General features: G+C 37.1%; 1 protein-coding gene across 1 annotated transcript in view; it reads left to right on the forward strand.

Annotated features, from left to right (window-relative positions):
- The first annotated feature begins 338 nt into the window (after positions 1-338).
- The window catches only part of CRISPLD1 (cysteine rich secretory protein LCCL domain containing 1), a 50,837-nt gene continuing 26,999 nt past the window's right edge, over positions 339-24,176 (forward strand). Inside the window, exons 1-2 of the mRNA XM_047842445.1 lie at positions 339-401; positions 1,346-1,665. Coding sequence (XP_047698401.1) covers positions 1,408-1,665 — 258 coding nt within the window. The 5' untranslated portion in view covers positions 339-401; positions 1,346-1,407. The remainder of the gene's footprint in view (positions 402-1,345; positions 1,666-24,176) is intronic.

Raw genomic sequence — 24,176 nt, forward strand, 5'->3', positions numbered from 1 at the left:
GCGGAAGCGCCCGGCGCCTGGCTCTGCGCACCGCGGCGGCAACGGGTGGGAGCGCTAGGTTGCCGCCAGCCTTCGCCTCCCAGCCCCGCTCCTGTCTCCGCCCCTTGCTCTAGCGGAGAACGCTCGGAGAAGCCCGGGCGCCCACCCCGGCTAGCTAACCGGGCGGCTCCCTTTCAGCCCCAATTTCGAGCTCTAACTTCGGAGCGCTTCGCCTGCTCCAGGTCCTGACGGAACCGCGGAGGCCCAGGCTCGAGTCCACCGCAGTCAGCGCCTCGGACGCGCCGCGCGGGTCCTTCCCGACCCGGCTGTGTGTGTGCAGTCGTGTGCGCAGGCTGGGGCGGCTGCGGGAGGCCGGCCGTCGTGTTGGGCTCCGCTCTCGTAGGGAACTTCACGCTGGAGAGGTAAAGGCATTTCTAAAACGCTTTGCCTAGTCGTCAGGCTCCACCCTTTCCTATCTACCTTTTTCTTCTAAACCTCCAGTTTAAAAAAAAAAAAAAAGCCAGCTTGTAGAGAATGGGCGGACACGGAATGTGGGTGGGCTACTTGGAAAGCTGCAGCAATGAGATTTGCGGGAGCTTGTTCTTGCAAGTGACTTTGTGGGCTTCACCTCCTCCTTGTGTCGCGCGCTTTCCGTTTGGGTTAAGTGAAGAATGTGCGCCTGCGGCGTGTGGGAGGAAAAGCTGAAGTTGCTGATGAACTGTTGGCTTTTTCGGGTGCAGGCCACAGGTTGGGCGCACACTTTCCAGGAAATAATGATTGAATTCTTCTTGCCCTGCGCCTGGTAAGAGGAGACTTCCTCCCAGACCATTATTTCCTATTAGTTCCGTGGGCCCTCTAGATGTGCCCGTGGATACATGTGTGGATGACATTTTGTACTTCTTTAAAACATTCACCACAATTCCAGAATGTGATGGACATTCCGAGTATCTGCGAACTAGAGATAGGACACTGGTCGAAAATAATACCTTACAACGGAGGTATTTACAGAAAACACTGTAAATAGATAATATGCTTTGCAGGCTGTATTTGACACATACATAGCCCTTTTAAGCTTTTCAATTCAGAAGTTAATTTGAAGGGTTGACTCTTTTTTTTGCCATTTGTTTTGTCCTCGTGCATGTTATTTTGGTAATTATAGTTGTCTATTTTGTGGAAACAATGCATTATGAAAAGTCCTCTGGAGGAAAAATGGATTGGAGATAAGTTATTTCAAAAAGTGCGTGGCCATTTGTTGGGATTATATAAACAAATCAAACTGGCCTTTGTTACTGTTACTTTACTTTTGTTATTAGAAAATTAATATCTGCCCAGATTTTCACCTTAATCACACTGCATGTCGTTATAGCCAAAAGGAGTGGAAGAGCCTGTCTTGGAGATTTTCCCGGGGAAATCCTGAGATCATTCATTATGAAGTGTACCGCGCAGGAGTGGCTCAGAGTAACCACAGTGCTATTCATGGCTAGAGCAATTCCAGCCATGGTAGTTCCTAATGCTACTTTATTGGAGAAACTTTTGGAAAAGTACATGGATGAGGATGGTGAGTGGTGGATGGCCAAGCAAAGAGGGAAAAGGGCCATCACAGACAATGACATGCAGAGTATCTTGGACCTTCATAATAAATTACGAAGTCAGGTGTATCCAACAGCATCTAATATGCAGTATATGGTAAGGAAATTTTTCAAATGGTATGTACAAAAAAATGTTCATTAATGCTTTCAGTCTTCCTGGTTAAATTACCTCATGCTATTATTTAATCTTTACCATTTGTCTTGTATGAAATTAAAATTTTTCTTTGGGAGTATATTCCTCTGCATATTCTTTTACTAGATTCCTTTTATTCCAAGAGTGCTTTGAATTTCGGAGTAGACTTAAATACCTTTAGATGCAATGTTTCTGCTAAAAGCTTCACATTCTACTCTTACTAGGAAGATTCCTATACTGAAAATCCTGAACAGCTGATGCATTTGCTTTTAAGTGAGTTAGTAGAACTATTACTTCCTAATTCCTAACTGATGGAACTTTCTTATGAATGGTGGATCTGAAAAATCAAGGAAGAATAATCTGAAGCAGTTTTCTAGATTGTCGATAACTTTCCAAAGGGTCCATGCTTCTTACCAATATGTAAATAACATTGTGAAGGGTATATTTCTGTGGTTGCTTTATGTTATGTGTGCTTTGGCAATGACTTTTTTCTTCTTCTGGATTTATTTATGCACTTTGCACTTTGACAAGTGAAAACAAGCCTGGACAAAGAATTTAAAAAAAATAAGTGACTTATCCTAAAAACCTCATATTAATTTTTAGAATTAAGTACCAAGTTTGGGAATCAAACTTACTTTTAAAAAGCTATTAGTATATAACTCATTAGTGTAATACTCTATGCCTGAAATATTTAGAAAACTTTTCAAATATTTATTATACTAAAATTAGGAAGGTACTAGCAAAAATTGATAATAATCATTGGTGATGGCAATGCCCCTTATGTAGGGTGCAGTTAATTTTATTTTATTTATTTTTTTTTTTTAATTTTTTTTTCAATGTTTTTTATTTATTTTTGGGACAGAGAGAAACAGAGCATGAACGGGGGAGGGGCAGAGAGAGAGGGAGACACAGCATCGGAAGCAGGCTCCAGGCTCCGAGCCATCAGCCCAGAGCCCGACGCGGGGCTCGAACTCACAGACCGCGAGATCGTGACCTGGCTGAAGTCGGACGCTTAACCGACTGCGCCACCCAGGCGCCCCTGGTGCAGTTAATTTTAAAGCGTTCTAGTTTTTGTTCTTTCTGCATTCACAATAGTGTTGAGGGGTATTTCTTATTTAGGCAGCTTTCATGATAGATAGAAGTTCTAAGTTCACATTACCCATTACAAAATATAGCATTATATTATTTTAACTTTTGCCAGAAAAAAAAAAAAAATTTACCCTGAAGAAAGTAGGTAGCACTCAAGAGCACTCAATAGAGGTTAAGAATCAGGACCTGAAAATCAGGTGGTCTGGGTTTAAAGTCTGGCACTTATAGTCACTAGCTGTGTGACTTAGGGCAACTTAATTTCTCTCTACTTCAGTTTTCTCATGTCCAGCATGCGTACTCACCTCAGAGGGTTGTAAGGATTGACAAGATAACCTATGTAAAGTTTAGCTCATTATCAGGCATATTGCAAGATCTCAGTAAGTGTTAGTATGACATATAGCTAATGTTATGTCTCCCCATACTGTTGCAGTAAAGTTCCTAAGAAAAGTCATTAGCTCTTTGCAAAAAATCTGTGTAGGATATGACATGGTAATGTCTCACATGTCTGCTTTTTGTGTATTTTAAACTGTTTGTCCAAAGTAAAAAATTCTAGGACTTCTTCGTTTGTGAGCTTTCAAACAGAAAGAGCCAATTATGGAGCCTTTCCAAGGAGGCCGCCATATGCTTATTCCATGTGCATAGATATTCCATTGCTTTGTATTTAAAATAAGGAAGAACTTGGGAGTTCAAACCCCCAAAAAGAAACCTGAAAATATTTGTGTGTGTTTTAAGTTATATGGAAATAATGAAAGAACAGTTCTGTAATTCGTTTTCATGTTGGACTTCCAAAAAAAATAACTACCTATTGTATGATGTCTAGTCTGGGCTGTTTCTGTGAGTTTCTTTTTAGTTTCGCTGGTTTCATTCTATCCTTGAAATGCAGATGTAGAAACCAGCCAGGGTTTATGTTGTGTTGCCCTTAGATACTGTTAGCACTGGAACTGTGTCTTGGCCATTAACGGGCTGCAGAGGACTTCATTGTCCAACTGTAATACTGGAAAACATTTTCTAGAATACACATTTAAGGGAAGTTTAAAAGAACAATACTACTTTATTTGAAATGTTGTTGACTTATGTAGTACATAGCAGTATAAGTACACATTTGATCAACTTTGTGAGAATATAATTTATTCAAATACTTATTTAAAGTGTATTTATTCTGAGAAAGCAAAATTAAAGTTTGGCTTAAAGATCTGCTTCCTGTAAAATCTGCAGTACTCTCTAGGTGCCACTGCTTTGTCTATTTGTATGCCATATGTCATATCACATTAAAAATGTGAATAGCCAGTTACCTTACTTATACTTGGTGCCTATTTTAGTCTACTCTTTGTCCTTGAACCTATGGCAGTCAAGCCACATCCACCTTTATTAACATCCCATCCCTACCCCTGTTCTTATCCTCATTTAACTAATAGGTTTAAAAATAGACTCTGGAAAGCCACATCTGCCCTTGGAAGAGCTTATAGACTGAGGAGAAAGAGTAGACACATTTGAAAATGTTAAATAAACAAGGACACAAAATTCAATGCTCTAGTGTGTGAATAATGTCAAGAGAGTACAGATAATGGAATATTCCTAATGGTGGGAGTTAATTAGTGGGGAAGATGGGTTTTATGGTGTTCCTGGAAGGTGGTCAGGACCCTGGATTGTGGCAAAGAGGGGAGGGCATATCTCAACTAGAGGAAGAGAAACAGACAAATGCTAGATCCAGGGAAATTTCTGGAAGAAGAGCAAGTGGAAGAAAGCACAGAACTGTGGCAGAATCAGTAAGGGCAGAGATGAATTATTGATTATAGAAACCAGTGATGCTTGGAAAGCCTCCATAATTGGCTATTTGAAAGCTCATATATAAGAAGTCATATAATTTTTTACTTTAGACACTTTACAGAGAGATATTACCCACATTTAATTTAGGGTAAATTGAAAAACTAGAGCTTTTAGGTAATCAAATTAAACTGTTGCTGAAGAGACAATGGATTTTAAAGGGAAAAATAGTAGCCGTGCACCTAGATAGCAGCAAGTTCACATTTGCCTCTGCTCCTCGCTGGTATGTGAGCTCTGTCAGTCAGCAACCACTCTGGGCATTGCTTTTCTCAGTAGTGGAATTGATGTAAAGAGGAGCCTGGGTGGCTCAGTCAGTTGAGCATCTGACTTTGGCTCAGGTCATGATCTCATGGTTTGTGGGTTCAGGCCCCACCTTGGGTTCTGTGCTGACAGCTCAGAGCCTGGAGCCTGTTTCGGATTCTGTGTCTCTCTCTGCCCCTCCCCCCCTCTTTCTCTTAAAAATAAATAAACATAAAAAAACTTTTAAAAATTGATGTAAAGAATAAAAACACAAGCTGTAATGAGATAAGACATTTGATACTGTTGTGCATACTCTTTTCAAGCCTTTCCTTTCCATGAGTTTTAACCTCATCATTTGGTTCTTTTACGTTTCTGGTTATATTATCAACATGTTCTTGTTTCCTGCTGGTCTCATAAAACTTTGTTTCTCAGGTTTTTCCTTTTGGCTGTCTCTCTTCCTGCTGGACATTATACTACTTTGGCTTAAAAACTTTTTTTTAAGTTTATTTATTTATTTTTTTTAGAGAGGGAGAGTGCACAGGTGAGCAGGGGAGGGGTAGAGAGAGAGGGAGAGAGAGAATCCCAAAAAGGCTCAGCACTGTCATTCTAGAGCCTGATGCAGGACTCACGAACTGTGAGACCATGACCTGAGCTGAAATCAAGACTCACAGACTTAACCACTTACCTGACTGAGCCACCCAGGCACCCCCTTACTCCTTTGACTTTAAATACCGTGCGTATATTGATGGTGTTTAGTCCATAGCATAGTGTATATCTCTATCTAACCATCATCTCTTTGAGCTTCATTTACATATTTCCTTCTGCTTTCTGAGTCGTCTCCGTGTGGTGTTACTCCACAGCTACTTCAAGCTTCAGATGTCTGTAAAGAAAATGAACTGCCTTACCTTTTTCCCTCCATCTTTGCCTGTGATCCTGCTTCCTTTCCTGGATTCTTTCTTAGTGGAACTCATTAACACCTGCTTAGTCCTCTGTCAACAAAACAAAATACTCCACAAAATAGAAGATTAAGCCCATTCCCAACTCTTGCCATGCTCCCATTTTTTCTCCCCACTTTAACATAACATATACATGCAAACATGAATACACAATTACTTGCCAAATTCTGTAGATTCTGTCTCAGAAATGTCTTTTGAATTCATCTCTTCCGTTTCATGCTAACCTTTGCTCATTATCTCACCTTTAGATTGGTACCACACCTTCTCACCCAACAGACTCTACCAGTCTGTTCCTACTTTATTTTAACTTTAGTCCACCTTCCTCACTGTCACTAAATCTTTTTATTCCAACAAATCTGTGGTGGTTACTTAGCTGCACAAAACTTCTGTTAACTTCTGTTAACTTCTAGACGCTCACAAGTTCAAGTTCACCTTGATAAATGTATAAAATGAGGCACATTCTGTCAATTCTGCCCCATGGCCCTCAACTCCCTTGTATATATCTGAATCTGTGTTCACATTGAACTATTCACTGTTCTTAAAGGTGGTTGTGCTTCCTCATGTTTCTGTGCCTCTTTACTCATTGATTTCTTCTGAGCCCAGAATGTCTGTGCATCCTATCTCCTCGTGACAATCTCTTACTCAAGACTAAGTTCAAATGTTGTCCTTCTGCAAAGCTTTCTCTTGTACACCTATTCCTCTGCCCTACTCCTTCTGTGCTCCTAAAATATTTTATTCAAACCTTTTTGTAGTATTAAAATTTTGTTGCAGTTAATGTTCACATGTATGATTTCTAAGACTAAAATCCTTGAAGGTAAGCATCAGTCCTTATTTATGTTTATGGCCCTGTGCCTGATGCACAGAAGTACTCAGTAAATATTTGCTGATTTAATATTGTTGGTTGTTCAATAAATGTGTGTTGAATAACAGGATGGATAGAAGAATAGGTAAGATTATATATGAGATAAGTATGAAATATGAGGACAGGCAAGAAAGAGGAATTAAAATAATAAAAGTTCTGAGAGGAAGGATATCAACAACACTGGAGATAGTGACATAGAAAATGGAAATACTAGAGATGAAGGATTAAATGTTTCAAATAATTCAATATTTAAAATACTTACGGTATACTAAAGACTATCCTGTAATACAGAGCTACTGAGATAGTAATAAATATATTCAAGTGTTCTGAAATTCAAGTAAATGGGTATTTACCTCTTGCTATAAATTTTTAACATGAGCCTCTGAAACATTATAGAGTGACTGAAATCCCAAATAGTTCACTGTGATGCAAAGTGTACCTAACTCTAGAATGTACTTTAGCAACCAAGAAATTTTACCTAAAAAAGGGCACATGGGCCAATGATATAAGCTGTTCTCTCACTAAGATAAGTATTTCCACATCTTTTAGGGAACTGTTGAAAGACATTCTGCTGGGAGGGTTGATGGCTGTGCCTGTTTGCTGTCACCTCACGTATGGGCGAAACTGTGGGTACACCTTGGCATTGCACTTGTCCAAATGTAGAACAAAATGCATCTGGATACCTCTCCTTCTGGTAGGCAACCAGAGGTTCGCTGAGCCAAACAACCAGCAGTCCTTTTGGCCCGTGGTGCATGTTGCAATGACTTGGTTCCAGGTTGCCACTTAGAGTCTTTCTAAGGCCATGTTTAACATGGGAAGTCAAGTTTTGTTGTTATTGTTCTTGTTTTTTCCTATATTTCAGTATATCACATGATCCCAGAAACTAGACATGAGTCAACCTAGTTTGCCATATTTTTAATATAGGACAGAATGTACACAGATCAGCTTTTTTTTTTTAATAGTCTGGGTTCTGCCCTATTTCTGTCTGTAGCCTGAATCCATGCCTGAAATAGTGATCTTTGTCTTGTGAGTTGCTGTTTACTCTCATAAATCCATATTTTCTTACATTATTTTCCACCTGCTACATATACTCAGAATAAATGCAGATAATGAAATGATGGCTTCATAAGTCATTTGGCCAAAAGCCCATGTTTACACATTTTTTATCTTGCTGAAAGTGGGAGGAATTCACATCAATTAAGATTTTGTTACAACTCTTGATTCCCCAAATGGTAATTTTTCTCTCTGTATATTGATACTTGCTTGGTAATTTTCAAAAAGTAAATGTTTTCATCTTTTATTGACATACAGTATAATCTACATTCACTTAAAAGTGCATGAAATATCTTTCTTAGTTCAAAGAATGTTATAATTATTTAAAGTTAAGATGTTTTATTCTGTATTTAAAATAGATTATTTAATTTTCCTAAAGTGTTTTTACTTTATCTTAATAATATTGTTTAGATAGAATAAAGTTATGTTTTATTTTCAGTATCTTACTCTATGGAAGTTAAAAATTTACAAAACCTTAATTTGAATAGATAGTTGTTGTTTTTTAAAGATATTAGCACTTGAAATTAATGTATTTTTCTTTTCAGAAGTTGCATTGTAAATGGCAATACCCATAGGAAGAAAGTGACATTACAGCCCAGTTTTATAGAATTTAGTAATTACCTTGGAGTTCTAGGAGATTAAAGATACCTCCTAAATGTAAGCAGCAAGTCAAGGGTCTTAGAAAGGAAAGAGAAGATAAGTAGTTTCAGTAGGAGAATGGAACACTCAAAGTCAGAAAAATGCCATATTTTGAAATTGTTGTTGTTATTTATTCCTTCAATCAGCAGGTATTGGAGGTTACAATTATGGCAGGCACCATCTAGGGCCCAGCGGTAACCACAACAAATATTCTTCCTTGCCTAGAATAGGTATGAAGACCCTGAATCTCCAAATTCAACAAAGGGCCCACGTGGTTGACACAGAGTGAAGGGCGGGAGGTGGGGATGTGGGGGTGGGGGTGGGGGATGTAATGTAGGAAATGAGATCAGGACAGATAAAAATCATTTTAAAAACTCACTTTCAGTCTGAGTGGTAAGAAGCCATTTGAACTGTTTGAACAGAGGAATGGTATGATCTTCTACTTATCCAGAATCCTCTGGCTTTGTTGAGAACAGAAGTTAGATGGTGGGAGGTGGGGCAAAAGTGTGAGAAAGGAGATGAAGCTATTGGAATAATCCATCTAACACTAGGAATAGGTTGGTAGCCATGAAGGTGGTGAGAGGTGACAAGAGTGTGAACACACACTAAAACCCCTTTGTAATCATAACATCAGTCTTGAAATTTTCAAGGAAGCCTTGTTGCAAGACTAATGAAATTGCCTTGGTGAGCCAGGCAGCAGCAGGCTAGGAGTTTCAGCATCAGGTGCAATTTTGAAATCCACTCAATCCCTGGCTATGGTTTTTTGAAAACTGGTGGGAGTTTCCATTCTGGTTTGAAGATCAATGGGGAAGATTCTATATTGTTCAACTGATAGTGGTTTCCACAATGGTTTTAGAGATCTCAGAAATGACTCAGTTACTGGATACACATTTTGCCAACCATATTCCAATAGATCAGAGGAGGTGGAACCAATCTCTGCCTCCCTGCTTTACAGGGTAAGAATGCCTGCTGTTTTCCCATGTGTTTTGCTCTCCTGTCCCACTTGCCTAAAAGCCAGTCTACCTCTCACTCCCTCCATAAACAACAGAGGATGAGAATTTTAGCATGAGAAGCAGAACAGGACAGTGGTCCAGTTCCTGTCCAGTAGTCACCAGTTTCCCTATCATGGGGTATGTCATTAGGATTTTATTTCATTTTGGAGTTAACAGATTTTGGATGTGGTGTATAGCTGTACAGATTTTGCCTGATGAACTAGAAATATTGGAGTTACCGTATTTTTAAGATAAGGAAGAATGTACACAGATCAGGTCTTTTTGTAAAAAAAATTTTTTTGTAATGTTTATATTTGACAGAGAGAGACAGAGTGCTAGCAGGGGAGGGGCAGAGACAGAGGGAGACACAGAATCCAAAGCAGGCTCCAGGCTCTGAGCTGTCAGCACAGAGCTCGATGTGGGGCTCAAATTCACGAATCGTGACATCGTGACCTGAGCCTAAGTAAGATGCTTAACCGACCCAGCCACCCTGGTGCCCCAACAGATCAGCTTTTGGTAGAGAAAGCTGGAGCTCAATTTTGGACATATTAAACTTAAGATTTAGCTTAAATATCCAAGTGAATTTGTCAAGAATGCAATTAGACACGTGGTGTGGGCTAATCTGGAACATGAAGTTAACACTTGTCAGCATTTAGATGGTATTTAAAGCCGTGAAAAGAAATGAGATCATCAAGGAAGTTAGTATAGGTAGAGATGTTTGAGATTTGAGCCCTTGAGACACTTTACAGTGTAGAGGTAGAAAGGTGAGGAGAAACAGCAAAGGGAATTGGAAATTAGGAAACAACAACAACAACAACAACAACAACAACAACAACAAAACAGGGAGCGTGATGTCCTGGAAGCCAGAAATGCTGATCAGCTCTATTAGATACCGCTTATGAAGATAAGTAAAATGAGGACTCTTGAGTTTAACAACATGGACACCACACTGAAGGTGTGATAAAATAGTCTAGGTGAAGTCCCAGTGGTCCAAGGGTAGTTGGGCAGAATAGGATGAAAAAATGAACATGCTTGTTCATTCACTTATTTGTCAAACATGTATGTTCCATGTTCTATGGGCCAGGTAGTATCTGCAGTCTTAACCATTTTCTAACCCAAATTTTTCAACTTAGTTTTAGAAGATGTGATTCAATTAGGGAACATATCCCAAATTTATAACGATGGTCAATAGGAAAATGCAGTTTCTTTGCATAATTATTTTTTTGCAATTACTGTTACTGAATGCCTTCATTACAAACAAAATAATTATCTAATAATTTATAAACACAAGCGAGTGACATTTAGTTCAAGAACATTCTTTGCTATTGTTCAGCTGTGTTCTCTCACACACAGTACTTTTAAGAACTTATACAACCAAATAATTATACATGATTTAAAATTTAAATTCTCATATTTTAATGATTTTTACTAATTCAATTAAAGCCAAATATTTACTAAACTGACATACATATGTCTTATATATTACTGTGTGTAATATATACATATATACAATGTCTAGTTCATTGGAAGAAAATGTACAAATTCAAGTGGTAATGAATTGTCTGTTGAAGGTATTATAATAAGGATGTTTAAGTAACCCTTTCCTTACCCTCTCTCTCTGTCCCTCCCCCATTCATGCGCGCACGCGCTCTCTCTCTCTCTCTCTCAAAAACAAAAAAATTTAAGGAACCCTTTCCTTATTTTCCTATATATGTGTTGCCTTCAAAATTTTAAGAAGTTACAGAAAAGCTGTTATAATTGATAAACCAATTTGTTACTGATAAATTTGTGTTTGAGAAAGCATTTAATTCAACAAAACTGATTGAACATTTTTATGCCTGGCACTGTTCTTGATGCTGGAGAATATATCAGTGTATAAAATGTTCAACAAATTAATGAAAATAAGGAGAATGAGACAGTAGGGAATGATAGAAGTGGAGCTGATCCCACTTATCGGGTGGTTGGGGCAGATTTCTCTGAGTTGGTGGCTTTAGAGCTGAGAGCTAAGTTACAAGAAGTAGTCAGCTAAACAAAAATACAGAGGTCTGGGCTTGCCAGACACAAAGTCTCTAAGTCAGAAATGAAGTGGGGGTCACAAAGAAGGTTAGTGTGACTGAATTTTATTTAGTGATGAGGAAAGTGTTAGAAAATGAAGTAGACTTATAAGCATGGGCCAGAAGTCCTTTTGGGTTATAGGTGAGGAGAAACTTGGATTTTATTCTGAGTGAAATCCACTGGAAAATTTCTTGCAAGGGATTGACCTGGTCAGTTTCCAGTTTCAAAAATTATTCTGACTTCATTATGGAGAGTGGTCCGCAGGAGAGCTAAGGTTGAAAGCAGAGAGACAGAAAGCCATTGCTATATTCTGAATGTGAGATGATGGTGACTGGGACCAGGGGGATAAGTGGTAAAGATGGAGAGTGGTGGGTTGTTTCAGGATATGATTTGACGCCATTGCTGAAGGTTTGGTTGATAGCTTTAATGTGAGGGTGAAGGATACAGAGGAATCTGAGTTGTTACTAGGTTTTTCCTAAGCAGGTTGGTAGATAGACAATTTTGAAATCAGTCATCAGGAAATTAAAGATAGCAAGTATTTTTCATGGAAAAGCAATTAGGTATGATTTGGGGAATAGGAATAAAGGTGCTTTAGTCCAGCACTGCTCAGACTTTAATGTGCATATAAATCCCCTAAACATCTTGTTAAAATACAGATTTTGAGTCAGTCAGTCTGTGCGGGCCTCAGGATTATGCAAGCTCCCAGGTGATGTGGCAGCACTGTCTGGGAATAGACTTTAGGCTCCCTGGAGGACTTGAAACTTTGAATAGACTTTAGGCTCTCTGGAGGACATGAAATATTGACTCTGCAATTCTTATTCTTTATTTTTCCCCTCCTCAACTATCACATTCACCTTCTCCATTTTTAGAAGGTAGCAGCTGTAACTACTAATGTCAGACAACAGAAATTCCTTTTCACTCTTTTAAGAAGTGTTAAGAAACCAAAAAGGTGAAGACATTTGAATGATAAAATCCCCAATGCCTAATGTTTAAGTCAGTCTAATTGGAGGAGAAATGGAAAATGAAATCTTAAAATCAGTCAATGGCACGGTTCTGCAGGATAGTGAAAAGTGAGATGCAGTCAATGACAGAGTAAACAATAAAGGCCATAGAAGTGAAGATGGAGGCAAGTATGGAGGGGCAACTAGATAAGACCCAGGAACGAACATGAGAGTTTTGTTCAGAGACTTCCCCACGTGTGTGTGTTATCTCAGACAATAGAAAATAATCCTGCAAATGGGGCAAGCCAATCAAGGTGTTGGGAGAAAAACAAAACTGTTATCTTATATTTCCTCCAGACATGGCAAATCCATACCTGAAATACCGAATGGCTGTATATAGTGAGACCGGATGTTGTCCAGAAAAGGGATACCAAAGTTCTAGAGGTGTTGGGGGAGCCGTAGCTCTGGACTGAGATGGAATAAGAGCATCAGAACTCCTGCCTACAAAGAAAGGGCAAGAGGTCTGTTCACCAAGAGTTCTGTGAACACAGAAAACTAAACAAAAAGCATCAGTATTTCACAGGAGCACCTGTGCCATGATTCCATATACCTTGGGTTTTTTGATGTTTTTTTCCAGATCTTGCCAAGCCTGCTTACCTTTGCACATGTTAGAATGCTTTCCTTGTTTTCTCTGTAATGGATTTCTTCTCTTAAGAATCTGTTTTTGTCTAAACCCTCCATACAGAGTTAGGTGCACTCCCACTCACTTCCCTGGCTTCCATAGCATTTCATATTTGCCTGTGCCCCTGGTGTTTGCATCCTGTCTCTTTCTCTGACCTTCCATTCCTTTATGGGAAGCGGCTGTGCTTTAGTAATTTTTGCATTCCCCAGCTAAGTGGCTGACAGATGCTTTAATTTGAATTTGAAATTTGCAATTCTACTTCCTCCATCTTCACTCCTATGGCCTTTATTGTTTATTCTATCATTGCACCTCACTTTTCACTATCCTGCAGAACTGTGCCATTGACTGATTTTAAGATTTCACTTTCCATTTCTCCTCCAATTAGACTGACTTAAACATTAGGCATTGGGGATGACAGATGGTAGTTGGAAGGGGAAAAAATGGAATGAATAAATGAAAAATGAAAAGATGACTAGATTTCCACCAATAATTTTAAAATGGGTGCATGCAAAATAATTTGAGTATTTCTGTTCTGATGACAAAATGCTCTTAAAAATTGAAAAAGCATTCTTTTCAGTGAAGTATAGTGTTACATTTTACTTAATTTTATATATTGGTTAGGTAATTTTTTTTGCATTTTGCTTAGGTAAAATCATTCTTTAATAATTATGACAGGTGGCTAATTTAGCATTGGATTTCAGTGTTAAAATGGCCTATGTCTCCTGAAGTGAGGATGTCTAGATCCCTCAGTAAGTAGGGAGACTCAGGAGATATAGGGATCAGAATACTATGGCTTTTGCTGGAGAACTGCTTCTAAAATGTCAATCACAATGTGGTAAAAAGTACAAATTAATATATTTTAAAGTGCATATAAGTCTTAAAGAATTTCAGAAAAAGCAATAATCAGGAAAGGCTTCTTAGAAGAGGTATGTTTTGAAATAGTATGTGGAAGAAGTTTTAGTTATTGTATGGTGGGGAGTCTGGAAGAGCATTTGGGTGATGAGAACCTTCTGAGTAAAGGGGTTGATATGAAAATATGTGTGCAGTTGATTTGAAGGCAAGGACATGGAAGCCACAATCTGAGAACTGATCTAAGCCTCTATTATGGAGATATTTGGGACATATTTTTTCTATATATGATGAAAAGAACCTTTTCAAATGCATATCATGACAGACTGGAGCAGCCTAACCTTATTCATCTTTGTATCCAAATCTAAAAGGAAAAAAATAAAAAAGAAATACATCCTTTGACATAATTTGACAGTATTTGTTTGATTTTTATAAGTGAAACTTATTACAATGGATTTCTAAGCTTAGTGTTTATGAACACTTTTTAAATTATTCCTGTGTATTTATCTGTATCCTATATATGTATGTATGTGTATATATATATATATATATATATATATATATATATATATACATAAAATCTTACCTAAACTTTGGAGATACTTGGGAGCTTCAGTGGAAATATCATCTTAGAAATGTATTCAGGGTGCCTGGGTGGTTCTGTCAGTTGAGCGTCTGGCTTCGGCTTAGGTCATGATCTCACAGCTTGCAAGTTCAAGCCCTGAGCGAGCCCCATGTCCAGATCTGTGCTGACAGCTCAGAGCCTGGATCCTGCTTCAGATTCTGTCTCTCTCTCTGCCCCCTCCCCTCTCCCACTCTGTCTCTGTCTCTCTCTCAAAAAGAAATAAACATTAACAAAATTAAAAAAAAGAAATTTAATAGAAACAAAGGTCTTAAGTTCAAAAGTTTATTGCTAATAGACTCAAAACAAAACTAGGAATAACTTACTTATATGTATAATTAATAGTCTGTTAAATTTGAATTATAAGACTATTTACTTTTTCATTGGGACTTTAGGTGGCAGTAATTATCTTGTTTTTCAGTTACTCAGAATCTTGGATTTGAATTTCTTCCTTAGTCACATAAATATCAGCAATGTTCGCTTGAAAGGCTATGTGAATCACACCAAATTAAGCAGATCCTTAAAGGAACAGGGAGAAAGAGAACATTTATTAAGATCTAATATGGTAGGCAGTTAGCTGATATAAATTCTGTGAGATATTTTTATTCTCAAATATTATTTAGCAGGAAACAATGCCACAAAAACAAGAGTTCACCAGAAGAAGTCATGGGGCTATATTTAGAGTTGTGGACAGGGCTAAGCTGAGCCATAAGGGACCGGGAAGGGGCACCCAGGATTGAATGGCGATGTCACACCCAGGTGAGGACTGGCGTCTGGAAGTAGAGCTGTGTGACAGGACACTGTTGCCATCAGAATGAGGCAGAGGGTTCAAAGGAGATGAGTAGGGTTGGTGAGGGAGTAATGCATACTTAAATACACCTCCCACCCTCTGACTTCCTGTTCATGTCTTCCATTAGCCAAATCCAATTGGAATCCAGGGGCAAGAGAACCTAACCTAAAGTAAGTTAATGTGTAGAACTGAGTCTTTTGAGACATAGAGAATGGTACTTAGGGACTGAGAATGGCTTTGTGGAAACAAATGAAGAATATTTAACATAATATTCTTTCTCAGATTTTCAAATAAGGACCTTTATAAACCATATTTCTTAGAATCATCATCTTAGTCATTGTTAATTATTGAAGAAGACAGACCTAAAGGCATATTCCTAAAGGGCACCTGAAAACCTGATTGCTGTGGTTATTAACTTCCCTTGAGTTTCCTAGCAGCCAAGGAAAACGGGAAACCATATTTACATAGCTCCTATTGACTTCTTGGAAGCATAACAGTTTATCATTCTTGAGATGGGAATTAGTGAAAAGTTAACACAGAATTCTCACTATAGGAACAATGAGCAACTTACTATAGCAGTTTCATTAAAACTATGTAAACATATTCTTTTAAATGTTTCCTATATTAGCATTTGGTTAAAATTGAAGGTACACTGTTAAATTATAGGCTTAGGTTTCTATGTGTCCATCAGCTTTTTATTTTCCTGGTTTGCCTAAGTGTTTTATTTGTTAATCCATCTCTTTATTTCTGAAAACTAGAAAAGCATCCCTAAATATAATACATAAAAGCAATTAATATCTTATTTACTTTCAAAACCCAAGTTATATTCAAATAGTGAAATACAAAATATAAACTATGGGAATGCAACCTGGTGCAGCCACTCTGGAAAACAGTATGGAGGTTCCTCAAAAAACTAAAAATGGAACTACCCTATGACCCAGCATGCACTACTAGGCATTTATCCACAGGATACAGGTGTGCTGTTTTGAAGGGACACATGCACCCCCATGTTTATAGCAGCACTACCAACAATAGCCAAAGTATGGAAAGAGCCCAAATGTCCATCGATGGATTAATAGATAAAGAAAATGTGGTATGTGTATATACATGCGCGCGCACACACACACACACACACTGGAGTATTACTCGGCAATCAAAAAGAATGAAATCTTGCCATTTGCCACTACTTGGATGGAACTGGAGGGTATTATGCTAAGTGAAATTAGAGAAAAAAATCATATTGCTTCACTCATATGAGGACTTTAAGAGATAAAACAAATGAACATAAGGGAAGGGAAACAAAAATAATATAAACATAGGGAGGGGGACAAAACAGAAGAGGCTCAAAAATATGGAGAACAAACTGAGGGTTTTGGGAGGGGGGATGGGCTAAATGGGTAAGGGGCACTGAGGAATCTACTCTGAAATCATTGTTGCACTATATGCTAACTAATTTGGATGTAAATTTTAAAAAATAAAAAATAAAACAGGTTACAATAATAAAAAAAATGTTAGATTTAATTTCCTAAATCAGGTACCAAATTTAGAGGCCACTAGGGTAGGAGTCAGATCCAGCAATTGTCTTGTTTATTCTTGTTCATCCTCATAAACATATACTGTTGTGAAGGAAGTTTGAAAAGAGTTAAGTAATAAAAAGTTACTGCCTGATTTAAAAAAATATATATATAAACTAATGCGTAAGTAGATACTATAGGGTGATTTATTATGAGAGTTTATATTTCCTCTCATATATTTTTCTAGGCTTGACTCATTGATCAATCTTGCATTTCTCTAAACTTAATGAGCTGTAAATAAACTAAAACACAGGTGTTAATTCTTATAAATTTATCCATTGCCATAAATCAAGGCTTATATAAGTGATGGATGGTACTTTTTCAGTTACTAAAAGATTTCTTTAAATAATGAAGTCTCCTCAAACATCTAGAACATGGTCTTGAAGATTATTAACTACTCCTCTCTTAAATGACTAAAAATAAGGAAGGCATCACAGCCTTGGATTAATCACAAAGTCAGTACAAAGGTATGATATTTACAAAGCATAGGTACATTATGAATACCCTTCCGTCTGAGTTTATATCACACATGTATGTTTAAGGCAGAGAACTTAGGTCCTGGATCTTCATCTCAGTTAGTGTCCCGTTCCCATGCCAGCTATGAGACAAGAGGTAATTGATGGGTCCATACCGGCAATGCATAATATGCCATATTTTATATTAGGTGCCATGGAAAACACACACAAAAGTGTGAAGCAAAGTTTTTATTTCAAATTCTAGTTTGGGAGTTAAGACTCAAAACAATGGAGACAGATCAAGGGGAATATATAGTAATTGGTAAATTACATGCTTAAGAAGGTTCAGAGAAGTGTGTGATAAATGGAGTATCATAGTTGGAATGACTTCCAAACGGGGAGAGACTATGAACAGGACTTTGGTGAAAGGATTAAGTTTGAGTAACTAAGAACAGAGAAAGAGCAGTTCCTTTTGGGGAAAATATCTAATGGATTCAGTTGTCCAAGAAACTAGACAGGTGCTAGAAGCTTGCAACTCTGAGTGTGGTTATTCATTGTGTGGTCCTAGCTCCAGGTCTTAGAAAATAGCTTAGAGTTGTCTCCTAACCTACAAAATTGGAATCTGCATTTTATTTATTTATTTATTTATTTATTTATTTATTTATTTATTTATTTATTTATTTATTTATTTATTTATTTTAACGTTTATTTTTGAGAGAGACAGACGGAGCGCAAGCGGGAGAGGGACAGAGAGGGAGACACAGAATCTGAAGCAGGCTCCAGGCTCTGAGCTGTCAGCAAAGAGCCCAACACAGGGCTCAAACCCACAAGCTGAGAGATCATGACCTGAGCCCAAGTAGGCCTCTTAACCTACTGAGCCACCCAGGTGCTCCTGGAATCTGCATTTTAAAAAGTTCTTCTGGTGATTTACAAGCTCTTTAAAGTTTCAGGGGCGCCTGGGTGGCGCAGTCGGTTAAGCGTCCGACTTCAGCCAGGTCACGATCTCGCGGTCCGTGAGTTCGAGCCCCGCGTCGGGCTCTGGGCTGATGGCTCGGAGCCTGGAGCCTGTTTCCGATTCTGTGTCTCCCTCTCTCTCTGCCCCTCCCCCGTTCATGCTCTGTCTCTCTCTGTCCCAAAAATAAATAAACGTTGAAAAAAAAATTTTCTTTTAAAGTTTCAGAAAGTCACTGTTGAGGGTCCCTCTTGAATAGAGGGTAGGATATAAGTGATGTAGTTAAGTTATGGCTGGACTGGGAGGGCCTTGGCAGTGAGATGAGATGAGATGAATCAGTAGATGTTTTGTAGAAATAACAAGGATTGTGTCAAGTTAATGGCTCTGCTGTCTCACCAGGACAATCTCCCCTGCATCATGCATTCAGTCTCTCTGTATAATAGCGAAATTATGTGTTTAATTGAAATCTTCATGTGTGTTTTTCCATATGTTAAATTTCCATTTAAAAAATATTTCAGTTTTAGGGGTGCCTGGGTGGCGCAGTCGGTTAAGCGTCCGATTTCAGCCAGGTCACGATCTCACGGTCCGTGAGTTCGAGCCCCATGTCAGGCTCTGGGCTGATGGCTCAGAGCCTGGAGCCTGTTTCCGATTCTGTGTCTCCTTCTCTCTCTGCCCCTCCCCTGTTCATGCTCTGTCTCTCTCTGTCCCAAAAATAAATAAACGTTGAAAAAAAATTTAAAATAAAAAAATAAAAAATATTTCAGTTTTAATGAAGTGAAGAGGCAGATCCCTAAATTACAGGTTGCTACTTTTTAAAGGTTTTAAGGCTTTGTTTTAAAGTGGATTTTAAGTGAAATACTGCCACATCTGCCTCTTATCCCTGTAACTTCCCGGAGCCCCTCAGAAGTGCATCGCCTGGAGGTAATGCTACTTTCTCGGTACCTGCCCTCTGTGCGTGGTAACACAGGTGTTCCTTTTGAAATCTGAGCCTCGTACATTTTCCCTGTCACTACAAAGTCTTTTCATAACAGATGAAATACAGTAGTTAAACACCTGAGGTAATTTCCGAGTTGTAAGGAATGTGTTACTGTGGTTTTCTATAGTGCTTTTTATACCAGACAACTTTATCACAAAAAACATCATATACTCTTTCAGCATAGATTGATTTGCTTATTTATTTCCTTGATGTCAGTTTCCTTACTGTAAGTCTGATAATACCACCAAGAGGGATCAAAATAAGGTGACTTGAGAAATTTTATAATAAGGCATTTTATTTGGAATTTAAATCTGAAATCTCGTGAACTGTCAAATGTGTGACTTGCGTAGAATGACAGATTCTTTCTTGGAGGTCACGTTATTGCTGTTGAGAGAATCGTGTTGACAACTTGGCCTGTCAGATTTTTGGATTGCACTTTCTGATTCATATAGGAGAACACAAAAGTGATTTGGGGAGGGATTTAGTTTTGATGTATGATGGATAATTTATAAACCTGTTTTTCCAGAAGTGATGCCACAATAAGAATTATCTTTTAAATAAGGTGGTATTTGGAAAGACATAACTCTATATGTCTTTGATTTTCTTCAACCACTTCTACATTCATGAGCTGACTGAAAAATTCTTGTTCTATTTAGCTGTGCAGAAAAATTACATGTATATCACATGTATTTATGTCTTGGAAATCCATAAAACTATATCAGTTTTACAAAATGATATGAGCTGGCCAAAAATTCTTGTTCCTTTGGCTGTGCAGAAAAATTACATGTAGACGTCTGTGTCTTATTTCAGAGATTTTACCTTTATGTTTTCAGGATTAGGCTGAAAGGGTCCTGGTTTTAAGTTCTCAGCTGAGAATATATTCTTGTCATATTCATTTAAGTTTCGGTCATTTACCTGTTTTGGACAATATTAAAACTTTCTCTAACAGAGATGATTCAGAAACAATTGAGTTCTTCCCTAGACTTACAACTGGAAGATCTGAAACTTTTCTGGTTTTGTAATCTTGTAAGTCACAATACAGCTTTAATTTTATTTTTTTTAATTTAAGTGCAGCTGGTATACAGTGTTATATTAGTTTCAGGTGCACAACATAGTGATTTGACAATTCTATATATTATAGTTTGACAATTCTGTATATTTTGCAGTGCTTGCCATGATAAGTACAGTTACCATCTGTCACTACACAAAGTTATTATGCTATTATTAGCTATATTCTCTATGCTTTACTTTTCATCTCAAAACTTTTTTTTTATTTATAACTAGAAGTCTATATCTCCTAATCCCTTTCAAGCATTTCACTCATCCCCCTACCCCCACCCCTCTGTCAACTACCAGTTGGTTTTCTGTATTTATGAGCGTTGTAATGTTTTTTAACGTTTATTTATTTTTGAGAGAGAGAGAGAAAGTGTGTGTGAGTGAGCGGGGTAGGGGCAGAGACAGAGGGAGACAGAATCTGAAGTAGGCTCTAGGCTTGCCTGACACAGGGCTCAAACTCACAAACCATGATATCATGACCTGAGCTGAAGTCAGATGCTGAACCGACTGAGCCCCCTAGGCGCCGCCTTATGAGTCTGTTTCTGTCTTTGTTTAGATTCCACATATAAGTGAAATCAAATGGTATTTCTTTTCTTTGAGTTATTTCACTTAGCATAATATCCTCTAGGTCCATTCATGCATGTTGTTGCAAATGGCAAGATCTTTTTGTTATGGCTAAGTAATATTCCATTGTATTTTAATAACATATCTTCTTTATCAATTCATTTTTTGGTAGATATTTGGATTGTTTCCATCCTGGCTATTATAGATAATGCCACAAGGAATGAAGGGGTAGATATATCTTTTCAAATTAGTATTTTTGTTTTCTTTGTTTAAATAGTACTGGAATTACTGGATTATATAGTATTTCTATTTTTATATTTTGAGGAAATTCATTATTGTTTTCCACAGTGGCTGCACCAATTTGTATTCCCATTAACAGTACAAGAGGGTTCCTTTTTTCCACAGCCTAACACTTGTTATTTCTTGTTTGTTTTTTTTTTTTATATTTTTTATTCTAACCATTCTGATTGGTGAGGTAATATCTCATTGTTTTGACTTGTATTCCCTGATAGTTAGTGATGTTGAGCCTTTTTCATGTTCCTGTTGCTCATCTGTATGTCTTCTTTGGGGAAAAAAATGTCCATTCTAGTCCTCTGCTCATCACAAAACAGCTTTTAATCACAAAACAGCTTTTGCTTCTTAGTTAGAAATGCCCTTAATTGTCATCAGAACTTTTACAGACTTGTACAGTTTGTACGTTTTTACGAGGTTTTATAAACAATACAGAGCATTCTATAAGGGACAATAAGTGCAAAATAATAGAATTTTAAAGCTGAAAGCAATTGAAGAGACTTATATCAGCTTCCTATTTTTATAGATAAGGAAACAGAAGGCAAACTTGACATAATCAAGAGATAAGTTTGAAAGTACATAATTTAAATAGGAAAGAAAACTCTTCCAGGGTGTATCATGTGTTTTAATTACCCATTGAAATACTTTGAACAAGTGCAAGCTTATTTTTACTCTATACAAAGAAACGAAAGAAAAATTTATCACTAATGACCTTACTTGCATGTATCCAGAAGACTAGCACTAGGGAAAGAGTGTTTTTAATACAATTGAAAGCTAGTGTGCTGCCATTACTTCTGACAAACATTGACTGCTCAGAAATGAGGTAGGCCTGGAGATATAAGGGTGGTATTCTGAGTTAAATTTGCAGATGTATATGTCTCAAAACAAGAATGTTTGTGAAATTCTTTTTTGTCAAAATTTATTTCAAATGCTAAGATAGTTTTTAAAAATAATTTTATCATGCTATTTATAGTTTTCAGTGGTGGGAAGTAGACCAGAACTTCTAGCCTAGACTGGACTTCCAACATAATTGCCTTTTCAACACCACTGTGTGTTCATAACGTTATTACTTTGTCAGGAAGCAATGCATATTTTAAAAGTCCGTATTAAATTGCAAATTGTATCATGGACTGATGTTTGCATTTGATTAGGCTACCTAATAGTGTGATAGTCAAAGACCAATTTTGTCTTTTGCATTTATCTTGGAAATCCATTAAAAAATCAATTTGTCAAAAAGGTATAATGAGTTGGAACATTATTTCTGTATTAGATACTCTTTTGATTTGTTGTATAATTAATTACAACATTAATTATATTTTCCAGTTGTTTTGGAAAAAGTTTACTTTCACGATTTAAAGACATTTTTCTCAACAGGTCTTGGAAAAGACCTATCGTAGCTTCATCCACTTAGGTGGAGTTTTGTGAAATGGTAGAAAATCTTGCAATCCTATTTCTCCCTGCTTAGCATGACATATAACAATTCTGAAATTATATGAGAGTTTCTATCCAACAGATTATTTCTGTGTGCATTTAAATGTGTCAGACTGCTTAAAATTGGTTAATTTCCTATTGAAATGTCTTTATTTACTCATTTACATATTTTCTTTAGTGGTGAATCCAACTCTGTAAAATAAAGTACTTAACTTCAGTGTCACCTAGTGTATTCCCTTTGGTAGACTAATTATCATGATACCTTTATTAATAAGTGTATACTAGTAATTATGTGGGCTGATTGATGCCCATTGTGTCCACCCCTCTCACTGATCTTTGGGTAATTTATGTAGAGTCCTACTTAAATTTTCATCAGACAGATAATCTCACAAAATTTTACTCCATGTTCTTTAATACAGTCTAAAGTGAAAATGATTAATAAATCCTTTAACATTACTCTGTGGGAAATTGTTTGATTTTTATTTGAAAAATAGCCTACCTTTTATTTGAGCTTTTTAAATAACCGTTTTGAAGGTTCAATTATAAGAAAATGCTTATCTTCAGGAAAAGTCTTAATGACTAACTTTGGCCTTTAATTCGTTTGATGTATTATAATCATAATTTTGAAGCTATAAAGATTAAATGATTTCCAGGACATGAATTTTCAAATTATGTTTATCTGGAAAGAGCTGAAAATTTACTGTGGTCAAGAAGATATATTTGAAAATACTTAATCGTTTTCAAGAGACAAAACTATTCTGAGTTTCAAACAGAAAGGAAAAGTAATATCACTAACATTATCACTGGTAACCTAGTATTAACTCTGTTAAAACTACATTCCTGTGTGATTTCTCGCTATCATTATCTATTACTGTAGGAGAGCATGTATTTTGCTAAGAATATGAATTGTATATGTTCACTCATGTTTCACTGAAGATAATATAATAGTGGAATTTTATGTACATGTCTAGATAACTATATACTACATTTCCAATTTCTACCAGTATGATATTTCAGTACTAAAATTGCTTTGTATTTCTAGGTTTACTTTTGGAAGTCCTTTGTTAACATTTAGGATTTCTCATATAAGCACACACATACACAAGAGGAAATGATAAAATCTCCATGTTAAACCAGCTTTAAAAATATCACTGGAGACAAAGAATTCACTAGTATTCTAAATGTTTCTTTTAGTACTAAAACTTCATTGAACACTTCACTGTGCTCTGAGAAGAAGCACCTTACAGATGTAATTGGAAAATAGACTGGTTTTCATTTCTATACACCTCAAGTACCCATTTTTTAAAGAAATGGTAATTTTAAGTGTGGTTTGGGTTTAAATTAGTGCTGGGTTAATAGTTCAGAGGGGGGAAAAAACATCTGTCAGGACATCTTGATTTTATTTACAAACCTGAATTTAAATAGAAGTGTGTAAAGACTAACTTACATTTAAACGGGATGGGTATGAATTATTGGTGGTCGTAAAACATGTAATACAATGTTGTGGCATAAAAATAAACATTGTATGCTGTTTTCACAATAATATTTCTTCCAGGACAGCTATATTTTCATTAGATTTTTT

The sequence above is a fragment of the Prionailurus viverrinus genome, chromosome F2 (assembly GCF_022837055.1).
Source record: "Prionailurus viverrinus isolate Anna chromosome F2, UM_Priviv_1.0, whole genome shotgun sequence".
Classification (NCBI taxonomy): Eukaryota; Metazoa; Chordata; class Mammalia; order Carnivora; family Felidae; genus Prionailurus; species Prionailurus viverrinus.